The sequence below is a fragment of the Trichoderma citrinoviride genome (genome assembly GCF_003025115.1).
Source record: "Trichoderma citrinoviride strain TUCIM 6016 unplaced genomic scaffold BBK36scaffold_12, whole genome shotgun sequence".
NCBI lineage: Eukaryota > Fungi > Ascomycota > Sordariomycetes > Hypocreales > Hypocreaceae > Trichoderma > Trichoderma citrinoviride.
In genome coordinates this window covers 356,618-379,820 of record NW_020194720.1, presented here as the reverse complement: position 1 = coordinate 379,820, position 23,203 = coordinate 356,618, and the positions used below count along the sequence as shown (strand labels likewise).

The 23,203-nt window shown below is 56.1% G+C and overlaps 4 protein-coding genes across 4 annotated transcripts; 3 read left to right on the top strand and 1 right to left on the bottom strand.

The window, feature by feature from the left end:
• Window positions 1–636: 636 nt before the first annotated feature.
• BBK36DRAFT_1180146 (hypothetical protein) lies at window positions 637–6,310 on the bottom strand. The gene is made up of 3 exons (XM_024896202.1): window positions 5,680–6,310; window positions 5,378–5,586; window positions 637–5,257 (listed from the first exon to the last, which is right to left on the bottom strand). Exons 1-3 carry the CDS (start codon window positions 6,275–6,277, stop codon window positions 713–715), a joined length of 5,352 nt encoding a protein of 1,783 aa, XP_024747033.1. The 5' UTR covers window positions 6,278–6,310; the 3' UTR covers window positions 637–712.
• Window positions 6,311–7,351: 1,041 nt separating this feature from the next.
• Window positions 7,352–10,471, top strand: BBK36DRAFT_1143426 (hypothetical protein; the record flags this gene model as incomplete). Its single annotated transcript, XM_024893592.1, has 1 exon — window positions 7,352–10,471. One exon carries the CDS (start codon window positions 7,352–7,354, stop codon window positions 10,469–10,471), a length of 3,120 nt encoding a protein of 1,039 aa, XP_024747032.1.
• Window positions 10,472–15,483: 5,012 nt separating this feature from the next.
• BBK36DRAFT_1180127 (SAICAR synthase-like protein) lies at window positions 15,484–20,099 on the top strand (the record flags this gene model as incomplete). Its single annotated transcript, XM_024896201.1, has 6 exons — window positions 15,484–15,922; window positions 15,956–16,129; window positions 16,163–16,517; window positions 16,554–17,204; window positions 17,262–18,015; window positions 18,182–20,099. Exons 1-6 carry the CDS (start codon window positions 15,548–15,550, stop codon window positions 20,097–20,099), a joined length of 4,227 nt encoding a protein of 1,408 aa, XP_024747031.1. The 5' UTR covers window positions 15,484–15,547.
• A 1,281-nt stretch (window positions 20,100–21,380) lies between these two features.
• BBK36DRAFT_1180119 (nucleotide-binding domain-containing protein) lies at window positions 21,381–23,136 on the top strand (the record flags this gene model as incomplete). The annotated part of the gene is made up of 4 exons (XM_024896200.1): window positions 21,381–21,572; window positions 21,633–21,723; window positions 21,784–22,130; window positions 22,210–23,136. 4 exons carry the CDS (start codon window positions 21,381–21,383, stop codon window positions 23,134–23,136), a joined length of 1,557 nt encoding a protein of 518 aa, XP_024747030.1.
• Window positions 23,137–23,203: the final 67 nt, after the last annotated feature.

Genomic DNA, 23,203 nt, shown 5'->3' with positions numbered 1-23,203 from the left:
TCCCTTGAAACGCAACAAACATACTCGCATTGCTCTCCCCTCCTAAAACACCCCTTGACACATCCCCAATCCGCACCAAAAGCGACCATAATAACAAAGCTTCACAAGAGAAAGATGTCAGAACAAACAAGATGAAAAAAGCTGTCTATGCCTCATGAGAACAAAAAAGACGAAAAGGTAGACAGAAGATTAAAAACTAAAAACTACCAAGGTATGGATATCATCATTTGGACCCAAATCCCCTTCTAAGACTCTTACACAAAAAGAAGACAAAACTCCCGGGATCATCAAACCAAGATCCGACACAAACAGAAAGTCTTCTGCCTTTCTTTCCAGGGCCGCCAACAGTAAGAAAAAGGCCAGAAATCATAGCCCCCAAACCCCAGCCCTCGTGCCAATGTCCTTTGAAACACAAAACAAGATAGAAATCAAAGAAACGCCACCTGTCAGAGCCAAAAGGCTCCCTGTCCTGCCTGCTCCAGTCATGACATGCCAAATGCCGTGCAAATCGAATCCAACGTAGTCCTTCCGCATGGTAACTACCAATTGCCAAAAAAAAAACGCCCCATTGGGAAAAAAAGGTCAAAAATTATCATTACCGTACTTTTGTTCAACCCCCTTTTCAAAAGGGTTCGTATATGCCCTAGGCAAAACTGTCCTCTGCGTACCACTGGCTGTACTTGACCAGTTCGCCACTTTCTTCAGCAGGCCCCTAAGTCGTGCTGATTGACGGCGATGGAGCCGCTCCTCCGTTGTGTTGCTGTGCCGATTCGGACTCACCAATCAGCGTGTCCTCCAGCTCTGGTACGAGCCCATCGTCAATGAGCCTTTGCAAGAGCGCATCTTTGGCCAGCGTCTTCTCCCTAACAATGACCAGGCCGTCCAGTCTGCGGAGGCGTTTGCAGCTAGCCACGTATACCACCTCGTGAAGACGGCGACGGAGCCTTGTAGTCTCGTCCAGGCGCTTCGCAAAAGTCTCGTCTCTCTCCATATCCGCGTCTGGCATCACAAATGAGTCGGCGCTGCCCATCTTGTCCGGGCTGATGAGCATCTGGACCGGAGGGTAGAAGCCCTGGGTAATGGGGTTGTCCCGCAGATCCAGTTCCGTGAGGTGAGGAAAGTCGGTCAACAGCTCCGTCACCGCCACCGTGTCGGAGAGTCGGTTCCCGGCCGCGAGCAGCTTCTTCAGTCGCGGGATGAATCGCAAGGATGACAGATCCCGTATGGCATTGAAGTTGAGATTCAGCGTTCGCAGATTTGGCATTAGCTGCCCACACTCGTCGGGCAATACCTCCAGGCCGCAGTTTGCCAGCTCGAGCAGCTGCAAGTTGAGGAAGTCGGCCTGTAGCTGGAACGAGCCCAGGTAGTTTCCAGACAGGAACAGCTTGCGTATCTCACAGGCACTGATCAAGAAGCTCAAATCAAGCGGCGCGTCGCCGCGCTGTTCTCGCAAAGAGAGGCTGTCGATCCGGCGGACGTGGCGAAAGCCAGAGATGTGGCTAATGCGGTTCCGATCAGCGTGGAGCGTCTGCAGACTAACCAGATGTCGAATGTCCAAGTCCTCAAGATCATTATCGCTAATGTCGAGCTTCCGCAGCGTCCTGTTGGCCTTGTCAAACACGAGCGTCTCGAGGTGGTTGTCAGAAATGTCCAAATGGGAAAGCGAAGGCAGCAGATCAAGACCCTTGACCGACGAAATCTTATTCGACGCCACGTCGAGTTCCGTCAAGCGCCCCCACTCAATGTTCGAAAAGTCAAGCTCTTCAATCAGGTTGTGGCGAGCCCTCAGGTTGAGCAGGCCATCGTGGGAATCCAGCCCATCAAGGCTTGTCAGCAGATTGTTATCCGCCCGCAAGCTCCGCAGGTGAATCAGCCTCTTCAACGCCGACAAGCTCTTGACTTGGTTGTTGGAGATGTCCAGGTACTGCAGATGAATGAGATGGTCCCACGACGTGAGCTCCGTCAGCATGTTGTTCGACACCTTGAGCTGTCGCACGCCTTCGGGAAGACCCTCCAGATGCCCCAGCGAATTCTTTGACACGTCCAGCGTGGTGATTCGGGAGCAAAGCTTGTTGAGGCCGTGCAGGCTGGTTAGCTGCTTGTCTTGGAGAGTGAGAGAGGTCATATCCTCCCAGTACGGCTCGTGCGGCTGCGCCTCGGACAGCTTTTCCACAAGGTAACGCAGCGTCATGGACATGACCTTCTTGGAGCCGTCGCCCGTTGCCATTCGTCTCTGTCCCATGACATAGCTCACCTCGAGCCCGAACGACTTGTCGTGGTTGTTCATCGAAAACTCGGAGAGCGGGCTCAGCGACAGCTTTCCGACATTGCGGCCAATCATGAGACTGTCATCAGCCTTCAGCGAGACGGCAGCGTGCGCCGGAGTGCTCATGAGGAACCCGAAACCCGAGCCCCCTTCCAGCGACTTGAGACTCATCATCGTATTGTCACCAATAAAGCTGTAATGGCGGTCATTGGCTGGTGTTTGCTGCTGGCTCTGGCCCCTATTGCGATTCTGATTTGGCAGCTCCACCGTGCTCTCCTCGTCCTGCTCGTCAATTCGCGAGACTGGTCTGGGCGTAAACTTGCCAGACGACATGGACGTCGCGCGGATGGTCCGCAGAGAGTCTTGCGAAATGCCCTTGGAGCCGCGAAAGGGAGTGGAGTGGAGCGGAGGCGACTCAGATGATTCACCAGGCACGGGGTCGTCTTCCAAGCCTTCTATATCCTCAGGAAGCACGCCCAGGATGATGGAGGCAATGGGCGAAGTGAAGGATATCGTGATATTGCGACGCTTCGATGACAGCCCATCGCTGCTTGTCTTGGCCTTGAGAACAGGCAAGCGGCTTCCTCCGTCGTCGGCGCTCTTGGAGCCTTCACCGGGTTGAGCATCGAGCTTCTCAATCTCCCCTCTGGCCCTTGCCGCTACCTCAGGGTCAAGCGGCTCGTAAGCTGCCAGAGTCGTATAGCTTTTGAGCGAGTGCGTCTGGGCCGAACTCTGGCGAGAGGTCTTGCCCTTGCTGCTCGCCATACTTTCGCGACCCCGAGGCGTCTGCTTCAGATGCTGCATCTCCTCCGTCATGTCGACGGACAGATCCGGGATGTTTGCAAACGGGTCTTCCTCGCTGTCGTCGGACCCTGAATGGTGGGACGTCAGAGAAGCTTTGGAGTCCTTGTTTCGGATCCAGATGTTGTTCTGCTTGTCCAGGTACATGCCGCCAATCTTGTCCGGAATCAGGTGAGAAACGCTCTCAGGGGCAATGACTTTGCGCGACTCAGAGCCTCGAGACGAAGAGGTGGGAAACAGGTGGCTGGTAGAGCGGGCAGAGGCGCTGGAAAACAAGTCATGAACCGGGCTCGTCGTTTCACTCGCAGAATCATAATTCGAACCGCCGCCGCCGCCGCCCCCACTGCTTCGAATGCGGCTGGCTCGGTCGACCATGCGTTCAACTTCTTTCGCCGCGCGGATTGCGTCCTTTGCAAGGTTCATGGACCTCATTGAGGATGAAACAACGTCACCCATGTCACTCATCTCCTGGTATTTCTTGAGCCGTTTCACGAGTTCGGGGTCCTCTTGCTGTCGCGCCTGTCTGGGAATCGGCTTCCCGTCCCGACTGGGCGGTCGCGAAAAGGGCTCGGCCGTTGATCCGTCGGACTCCTCCATTGTAGCATTCTGCGTGGCAACCCCACCAATCTCCAGCTCAGATTCCTCCAGACTAGAGAGCCCGGGCTGGCTGACCTGGTTGCGAATCATGGCCATGATCTGAGCAGCTTGGTCTACAAAATCCTGGGTCCGTATCGATGGTTTGCGCTCGCCAGTGGTACCCGGGCTGTCCGGCTCATCTTCTTCCTGAATCGACGACCTCGTTGGCGAGCGACGCGGCCTCCCCTGAGAGACGTCATCCTGAACCGACCTTGAGGTGTGAGCCGACGATTGGGACTGCCGCCTAGGCATTTGGTCTCCATCTTGAAGATCGATGGAGTTTGCGCGATCCGTCTGAGAGCGCCTCCGCACTTTGGATCCAGGACGAGGTAGCTTTGGCACGATTGACTTGCGACCCTCACTGCCAAATGCGATATCGGAGCGATGAAGCGTTCGTCGGCGCTTTGGTGTCGGGTGCTTGGAGGGAGTCGCTCTGGGCCGCTTGCCTTCGGATCCGTAATCCCGCTTTGCGGCCCAGGACTCGTCGTAGGCTTCATCCTGTGAGCTGACGGAGTCGTCCGGTGAGCTAGACATGGAATCGTATTCAACACCAGCATCGACCGAGGGAGTCTGCGAATTGCTCTTGCGACGGCTCCTGCGGACATGCAGCGAGACGTCTTCGTGGAGCCAAGATGACGGAGGAACGAGCTTGAGGGGGCCCTTGGCGGCCAAGGGAGGATGTAACGGGGTCGTCTTCTCCTTGAAAAGGAGGCTGGAATGCTCGGCGGGCGAGTGAGACAAGTCGTTGGTGAATTCATACCCTTCCAGTTCACCAGCCCCAAAATGGCTGACATACCTCGTCGCTCCGGAGTTGCGATCGACTCGTTTCTTGCTAGGGTCGCGGCTGGGCGTAGTAGGCGAAACATCTCCTCGCGAGTTCATACCAGACAAGCTCTCTTCAAACTGACTGATGCGCCGCATCAAGGTCTCGTTGGTAAACGTATCGTAGGGCCCAAATAGCTTGAGGGGGCTCGTGTTGGATTGGGTGCTCGTCTCGCGGATTTGCCTCTTGTCAGGGCTTGGAAACGGTGCGTGAGGCACGTTGGGGCTATCGAAGAAGGAATCGAGCACGTTCGAATCGGCGTCCTGCGTCCGAAGGGTCGGGAACTGTTTGGGCGTGCTGGCCTGCATTGAATCCTCGGGCAGCAGTTCGGACCAGTCCTCGCCGATATCAGGACTCAGGCTATGGTGCTGCAGAGACCCCTCGGGCGAATCATTGCTCCCATAAGAGGTGTCAAAATGATATTTGATCGAGGAATCGTCACCAGACTCGCCGTTTGAAGGCTTCGCGTCCACTGCGCTCTCGGAGGCATTGTGCGAAGGATCCAGAATCATCTGGTTGAGTTGTAGTCGTTCAAGCCTCTCTCGCAGCTCTTCCGTGGGCATCTCAAGAGGGGTAAACTCGACCTTTCCGTCCTCGTCGCTGCGCTTGCCGATCAGAATGGGGCTGAAGTCTTCGTTTCGCGTATAGCTCTGGCCACTGGCTTTTCTAGATGTGCCGTCAACCAAGGAAGGGATGGCGAGATAACTATCGTCTTGATCGGCTGCCTCTTGCTCTTGTATTTGTCCAGCCTTTTCCTCTCGTTCCTCGTCTCCAGGCTCTTGGGTAATCTCTTTTTCTCGGCTGACCTCGTCTTCTACCGCTTGTTCCGCAGAGGGCGCCGGGGGATCGACAGGGCTATGGCTACTCAGAAAAGATGCATCTGAGTGGTCGTCTTGGTCGTCCTCAACATTGAGCTTGTACTTGACCTCCCGCGGGGGCCTCCTAGGGCTCGGGCTCGGTGTGACCTGATTGTTGGAGAAGATGCTGTCCTCCTCCTCCTCCTCCTCGTCAGCGTTCAGCTCCTGTTCGGATTTCGCGGTATTCGTCGGGTCGTTTTGCGCTGGCGGGCTCGAAGGCAAATCGGTGGTGTCGTATGAATCTGCATTAGAGGGTGATTCGAGGTGTAGAGAGGCGATATTGGGGAGCGGCGAACTAGGCATAGGAGAGGGAGGTTCGAAATTGGGCGATGGAGATTCGAGATTGGGGGATGGAGAGTCGAGATTGGGAGAGGGCGAGTCGACGTCGGCATCACTTGACGGCGGCGGCCTGAACATGTCCTGCAGGCCGACAGCTGCCGAACTAAACAGGTCGCGCTGCTCGCCATATCCAAGCTTGCCGTGCACCAATCGTCGCTTCCACTCAGGCGTGTCGGATCGCCCCGGCGCGGCAGGCGTTCGCTGCCGGGCGTTCTTGTGCACCACGACGGAGCCCGTTGTTGAGGAGACGGAGCGCCCTACATGGCCTTTGTGCGACGACTTGCGATCCTTTGCGAACTTGAGCAGGCGTCTTTTGGGCGACTTGTTGTCCTCGGAGCTTCGATCGCCCTCGAGAATCGTCATGCTCTTGTCCTGCGGCGGCGGCGCAACGACGCCCGGATGCCTCCAGCGCGGGATGCGGCTCGGTGTGATTTTCGGCGACGGCGACGGCTGGCTCTTCTTGGTCGACTTGACGAGAGGGAGCGGCGCGGGCGAGGATCCTCGCTCGGACACCCAGTCCTCGGTCAGCGAGTCCAGCCAGGCGTGCGACGACATGGTGACGGCCGGGAGAGACGCTGCACACAGGGGACGAGATGCTCACGCCATAGATGGAGGTGCTGGTGCTGTAGAGATACAGGGAAAAGTCTATGCGGGGTCCGCGTTCCAGGCAGGGGGAGAGGCAGAGCAGCAGGAGCTGAGACTGTGAAGCCACTGGCGATGCGATTGCGCGCGCACTGCCGTCGGGGCGCGCAGAGGGAAGAAATACTCGGCGCAGGCGGGGCGCGGACACGGCCGAAATGGCGGCGTCAAATGTCGACAACGGATAAGATGAAGGCTGAAGATGTGGCAGACGGACGCATGGGAGCGCATGCAGGGGATTCGGTCGGGAGGCTTCGTTAACGGTATTACTCCGTACTTGTACATAAAAAGAGGGAAGCGATGATGCGCGACCTCTTGAAGCGGGAAATCAAAACAGGGATGTTCATTGGCCGGCCGAGTTGCCGTGCCAACTACAGCGGGGCGGACAAGTCACGTGCAGCTCCCGGTGCGGTGTGTACAGTACTTTGTATCTGAGAGCAGATGGAGCGAGACAAGGCTAGCAAGAGCTTAAGATTGCCGGAATCTCGCCAGTTGAGCTGTCATCTGGTTTGCGACCCATCAAATAGAGAGGTGCCTGTATTTTTAGACCGCAGTAATTCGAAGCAAACTCCTTAACATGCGTCCATCAGTATGTAGTATCCCTTATACATATGCACAGCAGGCACAGGAAAAAGGAGCAGATGCAGCGCAGAAATGAAGTGCTCCATGCATCCTGCAGCTCGCCAGCGATCAGGGAGGGATCCGCTCTTTACGCGCCGTCACGTGATGGCGCGGGACGCGTCTTTCGTCATGGGCGGATCGCGAAGAAAGCGGGCCAAGGTAGGTAGAGCTTGACTTACCTTAACTCGACCCAACTCACCTTGAAGCTTCACCACCCAATTTCCCACACTCCCCTTGCGTCAGCCACTGTCGAAGTGAGACGCAGATGAGGAGCTTCGCACGAGCTCTTGGCCCCGTGCCCGTGGTGTTGCGACTCTGATGCCGCCCGCATCCCTTCGATAGCCCGTTGATGCCTTAGCAACCATCACCATGGCCGCGACGCTGCGAGGGGGCTCCATCTACTGCGAGGCGGTCCTCCCGCCGGAAGACGTCTACTTTGAGGGATCCGAGGACGAAGACTACGACAATGCAGCGGAGCGGAGGAAGAGGTACGAGGCTGCCGGGCAGAAGTTTCTCTCTGGCAGCGTGCCATTTCTGCTGTCCGCAAGCTTGAAGGGCCCCTTCGACGAGGCATCCGGCTGGGTCAATCCGTGGCGGTCAAAGAATCGCACCGCTCATTCGCACTCTCGACCGGAATCCGCAAAACTAGGCGCTCAGTGCACCAGTCCAATGCGGCCTGCAACGTCTGCCTCTGCTTCTACCGCAACGCAAGCCATCGAGGTTCTCAAAAACGCCGAGTGTGCCCTTCCTAGTCCGGAAAGCCTTAAGCAGGCTCCCTTCACTGCGACACCTTCACGGCTCCGAGGCAAAGTCGCGGATGAGGATCGCTGGGGTGATGGCATGGCGTCGCTTACGTCGACCAAAGATGACACTGACCCCTGGATGGCGAGTTCGCCGTCACGGAAGCTGAAGAAGAAGAGATCCAAGTCGTCAATTGGCGCGAACAGCACATCAAAAAAGCGCCAGAAAACTGAAACAACAGAGATTGAGACCCAAACTCCCACCTCAGGACGTCGGGCTACGAGGTCAAATGCCGATGAACTACGCACAAACACCAAGGCTGACATGCGCAATTCATCCATATATGCTCATATTCGGGAGCTTACGTCGAAATTTCCAAGGCAAGACCTATCGAGCGACGATGAGATTGCTTTTGATGACGACGACAGCGACGCTTTGCTCACCAGCCAATCAGTTCCTTCATCCTCTGCAAATTTGGTTTTGTCGCCATGGAAAGACTCGTCCAGCGAGGCATTGCGGCAGAGGCTGAATCCACACTCATCCTTTTCATCCCCACCGCGTCGGTTGGGCTTGGCCGGAGCGCTGTCTCCTGTCTCCATGTCGTCGGCACAAACTCCCACCAAACGGACGGCTCTTTCAGCCTCCTCACCCGGCCGTTTGCCGTCCATGAACGGATCATCCGCCTCTAGAACTCCAACGAGGACCTTGCGCTTTTCAGATATGGATATGCTCGACATGGACGGTGCTGACGGCGACAGTGCTATTGGCAACACGATGGCACCAGAAACTCAATCGCAGGAACAGGAGCTCCCGTCACTCAGACAGCTTGATGTCAACGACGTGAATCATGTCAATGGCACTCCGGATCCAATTTCACGTGCAGCTACCGCATATCGACCTGATTGTGAAGCAACCACATCCCGCCACGCACAGGATGATTCTATACTCGGTCCAAAAACCAGCCCCGGAAAGCTCGATAGTCATCTCAAGCCAATCCGTGCTACGCCACCTCGACAAGTGACACATCCCGTGATTTACGATGACGCCAAAAGGGTCAACCGCTCGTCTCCTGGCTCTAGTATTACAGCTCCATCAAGTTCACAACAGCCCGCTGCGAGTCAGAACGAAGTCGCCAAGTCTCCCAGCGATTCCAAACTTACAAAGACGAGCAAATTCCCGAAGTCGTCGGCACTTCAGTCGTTGAGCCCTCGAAATGGTAGAATCAACTCGCGACCTGCGCTCAAGAAGGCTGTGCGGTCTTATATGTCGTCACCACTCAAACCATCAACATCGAGCGTAAACAGATCTTACTTGCACAAGGAAGACGGCCAGCTGTCAAAGGAGAATGTTGAGACCAAAGACGCAAATGAGAGCGCGTCACTGCTGACAAGAAGTGTCAACATCTCAGCATCACAGCCTGAACCGGATGAAGTACTTGCCACCTCCACTCCCGAAGCTGATCCTTCAAAGGCGAGCGCTATCCTGGAGAATCATTCCGCTCCTAAAGCTGAGTCTCCAAAGGCGGACAAAGTTCAGCAGGGTCCTTCGGCTCCCGATGCTGCAGCCCCATTACTCTCCCCCTTCGGCCTTGCGCCACCTGGTATCACCGAGCCTACAGTGATGGACGATACAGTCCAGGGAGCTGGGCAGTCTAACGTACCGGAATTAGTAGAGCCAAGCTTCATCCAAGAGGAACTTCCAGCACAGTCCGAGTCTTCTATCCCCCTGGCAGACGCGGGTCTCGGCACGCCTGAAATGCAAGCATCCGAGGACACGTCAGAAAACCCAGATGTGTCTGACTCAACAGGTCCTGCGATAGCTAGCCATACCCCTACGCAGGAGCAGCAGAAGCAAACGCTCGGCCCTATCGACGCCGCCAAAAGTCCCGTCCTACCCCCACAAAGCGTCGAGACGCATCAGTCGCCTTCTGAAGATATGCCTCCACCTTCCGACAAGGCGTTCAAGAGACCATCCACGCCAGAGCCGCAGTTTGCCTTTACGTCCTTTTCGTCATTCATGTCACCTTCTCCCAGCCATCGCCGCCAGGTCCGTTATTCTTGGGATGGGGCTCCGAATGGCGTCGGTCCTACATCGCGAGGCATCCTCCTATCCAGCAAAAAGGGGCCGTTGACAAGCACAGCATCCAAGAAACGGGTCTCCTGGGCTCCTCTGCCGCATGAAGAGACGGCGAGCACCGGCGAGGAGACTGCATCAGAGACGAACACGTCATCATCGCCGTCACGAGGCAGGGACCGAGCAGTTTCACCACCTCCACCGCCGTCTACCAGCCTCGCTTCTGATTCGCTCGAAGAGAGAGACATGAATTTCAGCCACCACTTTGCTGCCGTGGCCGACCGTACCAAGGGCACACAACCGCAGAGCGCACCAACCGCATCGGGAGACGGATCCTACGGCCCCGGCATGGAGACGACCGTCACTGCAGCAGAAATCGCCAGTTGGACTGAAGTCACAAACAGCCCCAAGATGATTCTGGAGGAGGTGGATAAGGGGGCGGCAAAGTTGACTGGCGGATGGGATGGCGGTGAGGAAGCCACAGATATTGTGGAGGACATATTCAACGAGATGGACGACTTTTTGCAGGTCTGGGACGTCGACGCTGAGCTGAAGGAGGCGCGAAAGGCAGACAAAGCGCGGGCAGCTGGCGAGAAGAAGCAGGATGAAGGCATGCTGGAGGCTGATGCGGGCATGGCCGTGGACATGGACATGACTTCGCAGTTTTTCTTCTGAACACTGCCTTCACATATCGAGGAATTGCTGCTCTGTTCTTCCAACTACACGACACTACAAGAGTTATGATATCATCCGATTGTCACTGAGCATAGCGTGCCGATATCCGTCTTTACGACGTCCTTTCTGTCTGGTTTCACTTTCTTCTTTTTTGGGGTCCGAATATCTGGTCATTCTATGAGAACGGGTTCTTTCTTACATGTACATTATGTCGAACCATACCAATGCGAAGATGTAATGCCAGATCTTCTGTTTCATAAGTTTTCTACCTACGATTCACCACTGTATCTCAAATTCTGTGGGAGAACATTGGGTTTCTCCAGCTACGTGGGGATGAGAACCCACTCCTTCTTCTCCTTTTCCTGTCTCTAGTGTATATTCTTCTGAAGAACTCAAAGACGACTGGGCTCGTGATGGAGCTCATTTCTTGCGGGGCGAGAAACGGGCTTGCCTAGGTAGAAACAGAACGTATGGCATGCGAGTGTACATGAGGGCGCCTATGTGCATATAGTAGGTAGGTAGGGCATAGTAAGCCTTATGAATACGAGAGAAGTGTTCACGACACAAATATACCACCATTTATTGTGTTTTTGGGGGCTTTTTTGGAACCACTGGAAATTGGTCTTCATGATTGTAAGATACCGGTGGTTGTGACTGTTGGGACAGGTGCTGGAAGTCCATCGCACCCGCACCCATCATGGCCCCCTCCCGCGAAACATCGCCAATGATGGGTCGGGCAAGAGAACGACCACCAGCATCGCATTCTATAACCTCATCCATTTCAGCCCTCGTCATTCTTCCACCTTCTTTACTTTCCTTTGCTCTCGTTCAAGAAAAGGCCACATCGCCTGTTAGGTTCTCAACCGTCGCTACATCATAATTTACAGGGTAAGTCAAATAAGCACACATGAACCTACCTACATATGTAACAAAGCTAATCTGCAAGCCTCCAATAGGCAGAGAGACGGCATCAGTCAAGTTCTCACTTACATCAGATACATACCTACTAGGGTATCCAACATCAGGGCAGAAAAGGCCGAGACAAAAGCCTGTGCCGTGCATATGCCAACAGCACAACAAAGATCGTGACTAGACTTGAATTTACTTTTTTTCTTGCAAAAAGGCCTGCAGTCTGCTGCAGTTTGTTTCCCCCTTGCTCCGGCAAAGGCGGCTTTTAGTCCAATGAGTGTGGTTAGACAGAGAACGTGGCTTGCTTTGCTGGCGTGGACAACGCTTCATCCGAGGGGGCCCTTTTCATCTGCTTCCTTTCTCTCCTGCCTGTCTCACTCTCCGCTCGCCGCTCTTCATCTTCTCCCAAAGGTGGCATTTGATTAGGCTATACTTGGCCCGGCCTTACTACCTACCTACCTCTGTGTCCCCTACTCCCTCTTTCTGGGCAACAAGGGGTCCTGTCGTCGGGTAATGTAGTAAGAAGAATCGTGGTGGGCGAATGTCACCCAGTCGACGGGAGAATCTGTCGAGACTGACGCATGCGTGTAAACCACCGATATAGAGCCCGGCTCCCGTTTTCAGAAGCTCAGTCTCTTGAGAATTGTCACACATTGGAAAGTCGGCTGTTCATTGCAACCGTGTGTGCTTCGTGCAGGCAAATATCCGAGTGAAACTCTACAGCGAGCAAACGCTTGGTGACGTCGCGAGCGGTACGAACCCGACGAGTGCAACGGCATCCGACCCCAAGAGGGCGCAATCTGTTACGAGATGAAGGAGGAGGCGCCATATTCTACTATTGGCCAACGCAGATCCCCCAACCGGCTCATTTGACCTGTCCCCTTTCTCCAGGCTTCGGGGGCTGCGTAGGTTTCGGCCGGCCTAACCTTAACTGACATCCAGTGGCATCTGAGGGCCTGTGTGGTGTCGTTGTTTACTTGCAGTGAAACGACACTCCCCTCGAGTAGCTCGTGAGCCCAACTCCGTCTCATTGGACTCCGTACCTCGTACGCAAACGCCATTTGCTCAAGAATGATATGCGTCCTCACACAAATAGGAGACAGCGCAACTCTGTCCACCAACGCCTCACGTGGTAGAGGCCATCAAATGATTTGGCTGTGTAGTCCGCCCACGTGCCCCACGAATCGCTTATCTGAGCCAGACACCAAGGTCCAGATGCCCTGGCTCTCGGTAGCCGGGATGCTCGACGCCTGAGTGATGGCTGTTCCTGACTGCCTAATCCGGCTCCAAGGAGAACCGAGCGTCATGGCCCTAGATGGGCTTGGGATCCCTGTTTAGATCCAGGAGATTGGGGACACCGCAAGTCTGGTGGAACGTACTTGGCATGAAGCCCACGGCATGAAGAAAGCTTGTGCGTTGTCCGACTCGCTGAGCTTCAATTGTGTGACGTGCATGATCCGAGGATACGTAACGATGTGCGATGCTGAAAAGGCATACGCCAGTCAGGCACTGGCGAGGCACACGTGGGTGAGGGAAGAAGGCGTCGGTGAGCTCGGCAGCTTATGGAAGAAATCCAGGCATGCCGTTTTGAGTTTCATAAGGGCCGTCTCTGTTCTGGCTGCTTCGCCAGGAACGTCGCTGACGCAATTGCCCGCGAATGGTTGAGCAAGATCTGTGTCGTGCTCATTCGCAGGCTTCTCCGCGAGTGAGCAGCTGGTCTGGTTGCTCGGCAGTGATGAGGCATGACTGCAGACGCACTCTGCATTGCGACTGGTAACGTGGCGTCACCGGTGGGCTCGCCTCGAGGAGCAAATGTACTGGTAGGCTCTGCAATAGCATGTCACAAATGTCGTACAACATGATAAGTAGGGCTGCATATTGGCCGTCAGTTTGCATTCCATGTCCGTTGTCCTTGACTCCTGACGGCGTGCCCCGGTCGTTGAGCTTGCAAGATTGTTCGTTCCAGCTACCAGACTCCGGGGAAGGCCTGGCCTTGCCGGGCAGCCCGTTAACCAACCTCTTTGTCGTCGGTGAGAGAACAGGCCGTAGGTCGGACTGATGGGCGTCTTTGCCTGTCCCACGTGGGCTGGAATGACGTCCGGGCTTCTGGAACACGACGGCAGGCGGTGGAGTCGGCAATAAGCTTCAGGCCCCCGTGCGTGCCATGAAAACTGCTTGCGTTTGATCACGCCCGAGAGCTGTTGGGAGGGCGCGGAGCAAAGAAGTGTTGTTGAAGCAGCTTTCCCATCTTGCTCCGTTCTTTGTGAAGCAATGCAACGCATTGGACTCGGCGGAATGCCATCGCAACTGCGGGTCTGAAACGGCGAGAATAGAGGCAAAGCCGCCAACAACGAATCATCGAAACAAATCCACGCCATTGGGCACCGGCGCCGTCAAGCCACGTCTGTCCTAGTTTGCTGCAGTCAACTCCCCCAAGCCCAAGCCAAGCTGGGTTGCTATCCACAGGTATTAGCGGCAGTTGGAGAGAACCTGAAGGTGTAGCACTAGCAGCTATAATCCTCCGTACCTGGCGGCCATCGTGTGCCTGATAAGCTTTCGAAGCACCTTGTGCGTTATCTGCGCGCCGCTCGATGCCCCGTCAGCAAGCCGGGGATGGGGTTCGTATCACAGCGAAGGTAAGACAAGGGCATCGCAGTCCCGCCAGGCAGCGCCGGAAGTGGCCCAGGATTCCGCGAGTGCTAGCGGGCTCGTCTGGCCTGGAGCGCCTGCTGGCGAGCACGTCGAAGCCGGGGAACACGGGAGAGCGTCATGATTTGCTCGTGTCTTGGTTTGATTTGCGTCGTGTTTGTTGGGGGCTGGCCGAGCTCAAAGGACGTCGACTGTCGCTCCGCAGACCGGCTGCATGAGCCAGATGCCGGCCTGTGTCACGGCCAGCAGCATGTCTCTCGCTTGGCCCTCACCGATGCTTTATCTTTTGCAGGTGGGTTGCAGCTTGTTTCTCCGCGTTGTGTTGCACAGGGCGTTGGAGAGGACGCCCCGCTATCAGGGCGGTGATGGGTGAAGCTTGATAGCGGAGTTGAGGGAGTGAGTGAGTGCCTTAGGCAGTAACAGCTGGAGCTGTGTATCAGTGGCAGAGATAAGGCAATGGAAGCGACTGGCCTCGATTGGATCCATTGATTGATGTCTCTTCTGGATCAATTCACTGCCATTGGCCTTATCGGGGTTGTTTCTGGCCCTTTGATGGCGGTGCATCTTGACAGCATTCAACCCTCAACTTCTTACTGTACTTGCCAGGGAGTAAGCAAGCCCTCCGATAGAGGCTTTCCGCCGGCTCTCCTGAAGTATGACGGACGGACAGACAGGCTTCAGAACCGAGCTTACTCTCTTGAATCCCTTACGGCACCTCAGCAAGCAAACTTCCTGTACTCGCACTCAGCCCCTTCAAATCACCTACGACATACACCGAATCCAATCAACGATGCATGTCCATGTTCAATTCCAGGACTGGGTTAGATTGGATGCCTCAATCCAATCCCGTCCAATCCAATGGCAGAATCCCTCCCAGCGGTCCCTCACTGGCCAATTCGCGCCTTACCATGCACCTGTAGCGCATTCGGGCCACTAAGACCCCGCAGCCGTGCCTTGTGCCTCAGCAGCCGCCTCTCACTGCTCTCATCTCGAACATGAACCCACGACGGCAGCGCAGCGCCCCGCCCCTGAGCAGACGTGAGTTTGCTCCAGTCTGAAGCTGCGGCTAGTCGCCGTCATGCAACCTCGAACGTGCTGCTTGGCGGCGGGGATGATTCGGTGCGAGGAGCAGGAGGTAAGAAGGAGGGAGGAGTGCCTGTAGCATTGAGCCAGCCCAGCACTCTCGAGCGCCTGTAGCAGAGCCCGTAGCAGAGCCCGTAGCGCCGCCGTCGCCCTGTGCCTCCCTGTAAACTCACTGGACCGCAGCATCGCACATCGAGGGCCACCACATGTACAGGGCATGTCGGGTAAGGTATGTGCGTCCATGCGCTAACAGCCCAGGGCTCCACCCGGCGGCGCGCAACTGAGTTCCCCCATTCATCCATCCTGAAAACCTGGCAAACCGCCTCCCTCCATTTTCAATCCCTCCGCAACCTCCAGCTCACGGCCTGCCACCACCCGTCTGCCCGCGAATCAATCCTCCCACGCAGACGCTCTGCCGCGCCAGATGTCCTCCCCATGTCCAGCTCGCCTTCTCACGCCGAAAATGCCGCACCTGCTGCGCTGCTGATCGCCCACGCCCACGCCCACGCCCAGCCCCATGTCCAGCGCCAGCCCGACGAACAGCCGCTCCCGCTGCACGACGCCGACGCCGACGCTGCTGCTGGTGACGCTCCCGACGCCGCAACCCCAACGGGCGATACCATGGGGGCCAACGCCTCTGCTAACAGCAGGGCAGATGCCACACCCCCGGCCCCGGACAGCGAGGCCGCTGTCGCTGCTGCCAGGGAGGGCCTGAACTCAAACCTGGACCCAGACGGGGGCCGCAGCCAGAACCAGCCGGATGGTAGCGGAGCAGACTCTCCCTCATCTCGTCTCCCAGCTGCTCCTCCTGTTCCCTCTGCTACTACGACCGCTCATATAAAGACTGCCCCTAGCGCCGCAGCCCGCCAGCGCCAGCAGGGCCCTTCGCTGCTTTCACAGGCTCTGGCATCTGCTCGAGGCATCCTCCGCACAAACTCATCCCCTGACAAGTCGACGAGGCCAGCGCCTGCTGCCAACCCGGCCTCTGCTACCCCGTCGGCCGCCGATACGAGGCCTGTTCGGTCCTCGCCCGCCACTCCTTGTGCAGAGGCGCGAGATGCATCAGACTACATCGACGTCGACGGTGCCCTGACGCGAGGCGAGCCGCAACCCGCCACAATGGCTACGACGACGACTACCATCACAGCTCCTACGATCCCCATTACCGCTTCTCTTCCAGTGCGAGACCGCGCCGGTCCTGCATCGCCGTTCAAACCCGAAGTCTTATCTCACGCCAACGACATGCTCCTGGAACACCGCGAATTCCTAGACCGAACTCGAGGCAAGACTCCCACATCACTCGACCATGACCCCACGCCTTCGACAACATCGCATCACGACCACCACTTCTCCCGCTCGTCGAGCCCCGAAGATTCGGTGACACCGACCAATGGTAGCTACTCTAGTGCTGTGCTATCTGCCGACCACTCTACCGACGCAGGAGACGAAACCGATTCACAAGGGTCACACCGCGAACATCACAAATTGACTGCCGTGCCAGAGAAGACGGAAAAGATATGGTCCATTGGCTCTGGCGACGGGAGCGAAGAGGATGGCCTGGTGGAGCAGTCGGTTGCCGAGGCCATCGCCGGGGTGGAACACAATGCACGCAGTCGCAAGTCCAGCTACAGCTTGCGCTTCTTCAAGGAGGGACTGCCCCCGGACGACAAGCCGCGGCGCAAGGATACCAAAGCCTCGCATCGCGACAAGCATGTGCCGACTATTGACGAGGAGCCCACGAATATAGCCGAGAAACAGTCACTGGAGCAGTGCAACAAAGCCGGCGGCAAGGCCACACAGGCAGAAGACACAAAGTTGCCGGCAAGACTAACAACTAGGACGCAGTCGTTCCCCGCGGCGGTGACTGACGAGCGGCCCATTGTTGCATCACCGCTCGAGGAAAAGAGCTTCGCTCTGCAGCAGAAGCAGCAAGCGGAACAAGGTGGCGAAAGAGGCTCGGCGCAGCAGTCATCATCCGCTCATCATAGCGAGCCAAAGCTGGAGCCACCGCTTCACCCTGAGGTGGGGCCGGCGACGGACCAAGACGCCGAGGTGGAGAAGCCGCGGCCGTCACATGACTCCGAGGTCGGCGGTCCGCAGCACCACGCCGGCGACAGGGATGCACAAACGGGCACGGCTGCGGGCGCAGAGTCCCTGGCCGGCGCCGCTGCCGAAGCCGAGGCTAATGCTGATACAGATGAGCCGGCAGTGACGCAGAGCAGCACCGACAAGGCCGATGCCCGTGCCGATGCGAAAACCATTGACGCCGAAGCCTGTGCCATCAGCGGCAAGGTCCATGCTGACTCCGATGCAGACACCGAAGGCGATGGAGACGGCGAGGCAGACGAGTCTGGAGAAGAAAAGATTTCGTCAGCCGTGTTCCATCCCCACCAGGAGCTGGACGATGGCCGCGCAAGCGTGAGTGAGGGCAGTGACAACGACGCGCTGCGGCGGCCGCGGTCGCGCTCGCAGACTAAGAGTCACCCGTGGCTGGTCAAGGCCGACGAGCCTGAGCCCGAGATCCAGAGTAAGGATGAGAGTCCGTATCAGGTGTCGCGCGTTGCCTCCCGTGAGAGTCTTACCTCACGCCGGGCAGAGGCCCCGGCAGAGGCCTATGCCCCGACCGAGCCTGCCGTGGACGAGAATGAATTGAATCAAGCCACCCCTACTCCCAAGCCCCGAGCTGTGACCCATCATGAAGACCATGTCCATGAGCACCAGCATCACGCGCGCCGACCGCTGCAGGCCATTGAGCTCATCCCCTATAAGCACCAGGTCGGCGGCCACAACACGCTGTGGCGATTCTCTCGCCGGGCCGTTTGTAAGCAGCTCAGCAATCGAGAGAATGAGTTTTACGAAACAATTGAAAGATATCATCGTGATTTGCTGCCTTTTCTCCCTCGGTATGTCTTGACCGTTCCGTTCACCACTATCGGGCAGAAGTCCTCGATGTCGCGACCCTTAGCCTTTTCTGCTTCTGCTTTCGGACTGCCCCGTTCCTGAAGCAATGCGACGCATCACCCTCACCCACTCCTGATAGTTGTCGACGCTAACATGCCCTTTTCTTAGGTACATCGGAGTGTTGAATGTTACATTCCAGAGGAAGCCTCGTAGAAAGAGCACCGTCAAGAAGGACGAAACGGCCGATAAACGCCAGCTGGAGTCCAATGGCAGCAACGAGGCTGGACAGACGACGGCTACCCCTTCGCGGGTCATCAGCCAATCGCTCTCCAGCTCCAACGTTCCCATTCCCACCGTGACATTCGACGACAACTGGCATATTCTTCCTCGCAACCTTCTCCAGCCGTCACCCGCTCTCGACTCGTCGCATCGCCGTAGCGCGTCACTCAACAAGGCTTCGTCCGCGGCGCCCCTCTCGGCCAAACCGCCGGTGCGGCCTACCATGGAGGAGCGTCCCAATAGCTGGGGAGCAACGACTGTGAACAAGCGACTGCGCAACGAGGTGTTCAACGACGCGTTCTTGAAGCAGCCCATCGAGGTCCAGAAACATCGACGCCCCTATCAGCGACCTGTTCCTTCGCCGACTCTGCAGCGACTGCTCCGTACAAGCAACTCGGACCCTAGCCTTGCTCAAGGGGCCAAGGCAGAGAGCGGGCATCACGAGGCCAGCCCTCTAAAGCCATTGACGCCACTTGTACAGCAGAAGAGCGACCCTGGGGCCCAAAGCGATCAGCAACCAGCCGAGCAAAGAGAAGACCCAGTCGAGGTTAAGGACGTGACGGGTACTAGTGCTCCCGAACCGGAGACATTGACAACCAACCCCGTGCTGGCCAAAAAGAAGCGCAGGTACTCTGGAAGCGGACTCAGACGCAAGCCACAAGATGTGCGAGACTCAAGGGGAGATCTCAAGTATTTTGAGGAGGCGGATGACGTGGGTTACAAGGACGAGCAAGGCAATGGCGGCGACCGTGGCCAAGGAGACGCGCCAAAGACTACTGCTACCTCGGCCAACGACTTTCTTGAAAAGGTTGTCTCGGCTTCGACTTCCACCAATGCGAATACTACTACTGCCACCAACGCGAATACTACTGCTGCCACCAATGCGGCCGTCGCTTCGCAGGAGGATAAAGCTACGGCAATTCAACAGGCCCTGCAACATCCGTCGGTCGAGTTTGCGCAGATGCCGGTCCTCCGACCCAACAATCCCAAGGAGGCAAAAACACAGCGCGACCGGGTGGAGTATTTCTTACTACTGGAGGACCTCACTGCTGGTATGAAGCGGCCTTGCATGATGGATCTCAAGATGGGAACCCGCCAATATGGCGTTGAAGCATCCCCTAGCAAGCAGAGGTCTCAGCAAGAAAAGTGCCGGACAACGACTTCGTACGAGCTTGGGGTGCGCATCTGTGGACTGCAGGTCTGGAACGCAAAGACGCAGACGTACGACTTTCAAGACAAGTATTTTGGTCGAAAGGTCCAGGCCGGCAAAGAGTTCCAGGCGGCTCTCACCAAGTTCCTTTACAACGGCGTCGACTTGCATTCGATCCTTCACCACATTCCTGTCATTCTGCGGAAGCTCTCACAGCTGGAGCAGATTGTGAGCGAGCTGAGAGGCTACCGCTTCTATGCCGCGAGTTTGCTCATGTTCTATGATGGCGATGCGTCGGATGAGGGCGGCGGCTACGAGACGGCCTACGACTCCATGACGGACGCTGCGACGGATACCGAAGAGACGGTCAGGAAGAAGCGGAACAAGCGTGAGATCGACTTCAAGGTGGCCGACTTTGCCAACAGCCTCACGCCGCTGGACAAGGTGCAAGACAAGCCGTGCCCTCCACAGCATCCCAATCAGCCAGATCCCGGCTTCCTCAAGGGGCTGCGCAGTCTGAGGAAGTATTTCCTGCAGATTCAGCGAGACACGAGAGCCGAACTCGGGCTTGACCCGCGCGGCTGGACCTCATCTCAGGGCGGTGATGCCACCTTGTCTTTCGACGACGAGGAAGATGAAGGAATGATTAGCGTATAACCTGTCTTCCATACGAGTAAGCTGGGCGTGGTACCGGCTTACCATTTACCTTTCCTTTTTCTTTCTTTTAATTTGTTCATTTTGTCTTCGACTCCATGCCTGATCCATCCCTCTTTTGCGCTTCCTTTCCTTCCTTCTGAATTACTCTTTTTGTTTTTTTGGACGACCTACTATTTACGATTTTCCTTGTCTGCAACGACATATAACAGGCTGAGTGGATGCATGATGATTTTATTATCATTGCCTACGCTTGAGCGAATGACGACTACTCACGAAGCCCTCTCGCAATGCTGAGCATACCATTTACACACTGTCCCATCTTCCTCTTACTTAAACTCTTTTCCTCTAATTAATTCTCGCTTGTCGTCATCATGGCCGGAGGGGGATTTTACAAAACAAAACTCAATTATGTCTTCACGCGGATCAGGGGGCGACGCAATCCCCGGCTTTGCACTATCATGCCATTGGCCTCTAGACGGACTCGCCAAGCGTGGAATTCAGACTGTCTTACTATGGGCTTATTCTTTCTTCTTTCTAAATGCTTCAAGTCTTCTTGGCGGACAGGCGGATGGATGGCACGGCACGGTACGGCACGGTATATGGCATGGCACGGCAACAGGGCGGATACTAGGGGCGCAGGTTCTCTGTTTCTTTCTGAGCATTGGCTTTTTTCGTAATGGGTCTGATTTCGTGGCTGCTTGTTCTTCTGTAATTTGTGTTTTGATATGGTTTTGTGTGGTTTTGGAACGGGACGAGATTGATACTCTAGAGTGGTAGATAAAATTGAATTGACTATTTCTGATGATACATGTGCACTTGGGCTGGTGAATGTTACCAGAGCTGTCCTGAATAAGCACTTGATAAGCTGTCCAGCATCCTGCAACTGCGTGGACCAGGCAGGTTACAACAGTATTCTACCAGTTGCCACTTGTTGATAGTATTTCATGCGACTGTAACTATACTTTTAGTATCGTGGCATATTGCAAATTGTATGAAGAAGGTTATTCGAGCCTGCGTATAATCCGTTTAGATATAGATCGCTCGCTTCTGAGCGACATGCATAGACAGACATGGATCCTTTCTCCGCATCTTTGGTGCTGCTGATAAGCTGCAGCTCACGCACTAAATGTCGTGGAGCATCAACTCCATCTCTACCCTGATCACGAACAGAAACATCAGAATCGTCCAACTTGAACATCGTATTATCGCCGTCATCGTCATTGGATACTTATAAAAGATAATACACTCATCACATAAAAGGAGAAAAAAAGAACAGGAAAGATGGGCGCAGTCATATCCCACCTTCGCAGCATCTACAACACCGCCACGGCCCTCCTCCGCACCATCTCCGCCCTCAACGCGCGATACGGCGCCCTTTTGGCGCGGGTCCACGCGGGGCCGTTTACGCCTGTCGAGAAGCCGACGGAGTCGTTTTGGATGCGGGATCCGCCTTTTCCGGAGCTTGGGGATGTGGTTTGGGATGGAAGGCCGTCTCTGTCTTCTGTTGCTGAGGATCGTGAGGGAGGGGGTGAGGTGGAGGAGGAGGAAGAAGAGGCGGATGTTGTGGTTGTGGGAAGTGGGATCACGGGTGTTTCTGCGGTGAAGACTATTCTTGAACTGTCTTGTCCGTCGACTGAAGGAAATAGTGACGACGGTAAAGAGGACCAGGAGCTAAAGAAAACAGCATCACCGAAGATCATGGTCCTGGAAGCACGACAGCTCTGCAGCGGCGCGACGGCGCGGAACGGGGGCCACATCAAGTGCGCCCCCCACGAGGAGTTTGCTCGTCTGCGAAAGACGCTCGGCGAAGAAAAGGCGCGGAGAGTCGTGCGCCTGCAGATGAGGCACCTGCCCGCGTTGAAGGAAGTTGGCGAGAGGATGCCGTGGGGGGAGGTGAGAGAGGTTGAGACGGTGGATTTGTTTCTTGAGGGGGTCGATTTTGAGAGGGCGAGGGGGCATGTTGATGGGATGAGGGAGTGGTTGCCGGAGGTGGATGTGCATGTCTGGGAGGCGGAGCAGGCGAGGAAGAAGGTGAGTCTGAACGATCTGATGGGATTGATGAGATTTGATGTATGAGTGATGATGCTGATGTTGGAGGTGGTATGTGCAGTTTGGGGTTAATCGTCAGGTCGTTGGCGCGATATCATACCAAGCAGGCGCTCTGTGGCCATATCGTCTTGTCACGAGCCTATGGCACGACCTCATGACGAAGTACCCCGGCCTCACCATTAGCACACACACACCCGTCTCATCTATTACCCCCAACGCCTCCCCAACGCATCCCTACACTGTCCATACTTCCCGCGGCAAGATCCGGACGCGGCACGTCCTCCACGCCACGAACGCCTACACAGGCCATCTTGTACCCTCCCTGCGAGGCTGTCTGACAGGTGTAATTGGGCACATGACCGCTCAGAAGCCAGGAGACGGCTTTGCCCCCGTGTGTCAGGGCAGGCGGTCGTGGTCTATGATGTACGGGACGGGATTCGACTATGTGACGCAGAGACCCGATGGAGAGGATGGGCAGCCGGGAGAGCTGATGCTTGGAGGGGGATTGTTTCGCAGCAAGGAAGAGGGGCTGGATCAGGTTGGGGTGTGGGACGATGGGAGGGTGGATGCGTTTCCGCTGATGCATCTCAGGGGGAGCATGGCGACGATATTCGAGCCGAGATGGGGTGCTGGAGGGACACTGGAGGCTGCTTGGAGCGGGATCATGGGGTTCACGGGGGATATGCTTCCTTTTGTGGGAGGTTTGCCGCCTGGCGTTGGGATTGGGAAGAGGAGGAATGTGGGTGGTGTTGGGGATGGGTTTGGGGAGTGGATTGCTGCTGGGTTTAATGGCGAGGGCATGGTTTGGGCATGGTTGAGTGGTGTTGCGGTGGGGATTATGGTGATGGGGAGGGAGGGGGATGAGTTGTATGAGGGGGAGGGACGGCCGGGGGGGAGGTTGGGGGAGTGGTTTCCTGTGGAGGAGGTTTGTGTTGATGGGGGGAGGATGAGGAGGGCGAGGATTGAGAATTTGGCGAGTGAGATTTGAGGAGCGAGGTTGCTGATATCGGGGTCTAAGATCTTTAGGGGGGTGAGATTGTGTGATATTTTGGAGG

What these genes read in the sequence shown, in the direction of transcription:
- BBK36DRAFT_1180146 (XM_024896202.1), bottom strand. Translation starts at nt 6,277, where the DNA reads ATGTCGTCGCACGCCTGGCTGGACTCGCTGACCGAGGACTGGGTGTCC. An exon ending in ACCTCCCTCTCCTATGCCTA is followed by an intron (nt 5,587 to 5,679) that starts GTTCGCCGCTCC and finishes CGAGCCCGCCAG; the next exon opens with CGCAAAACGACCCGACGAAT. An exon ending in TTCTGAGTAGCCATAGCCCT is followed by an intron (nt 5,258 to 5,377) that starts GTCGATCCCCCG and finishes CAAATACAAGAG; the next exon opens with CAAGAGGCAGCCGATCAAGA.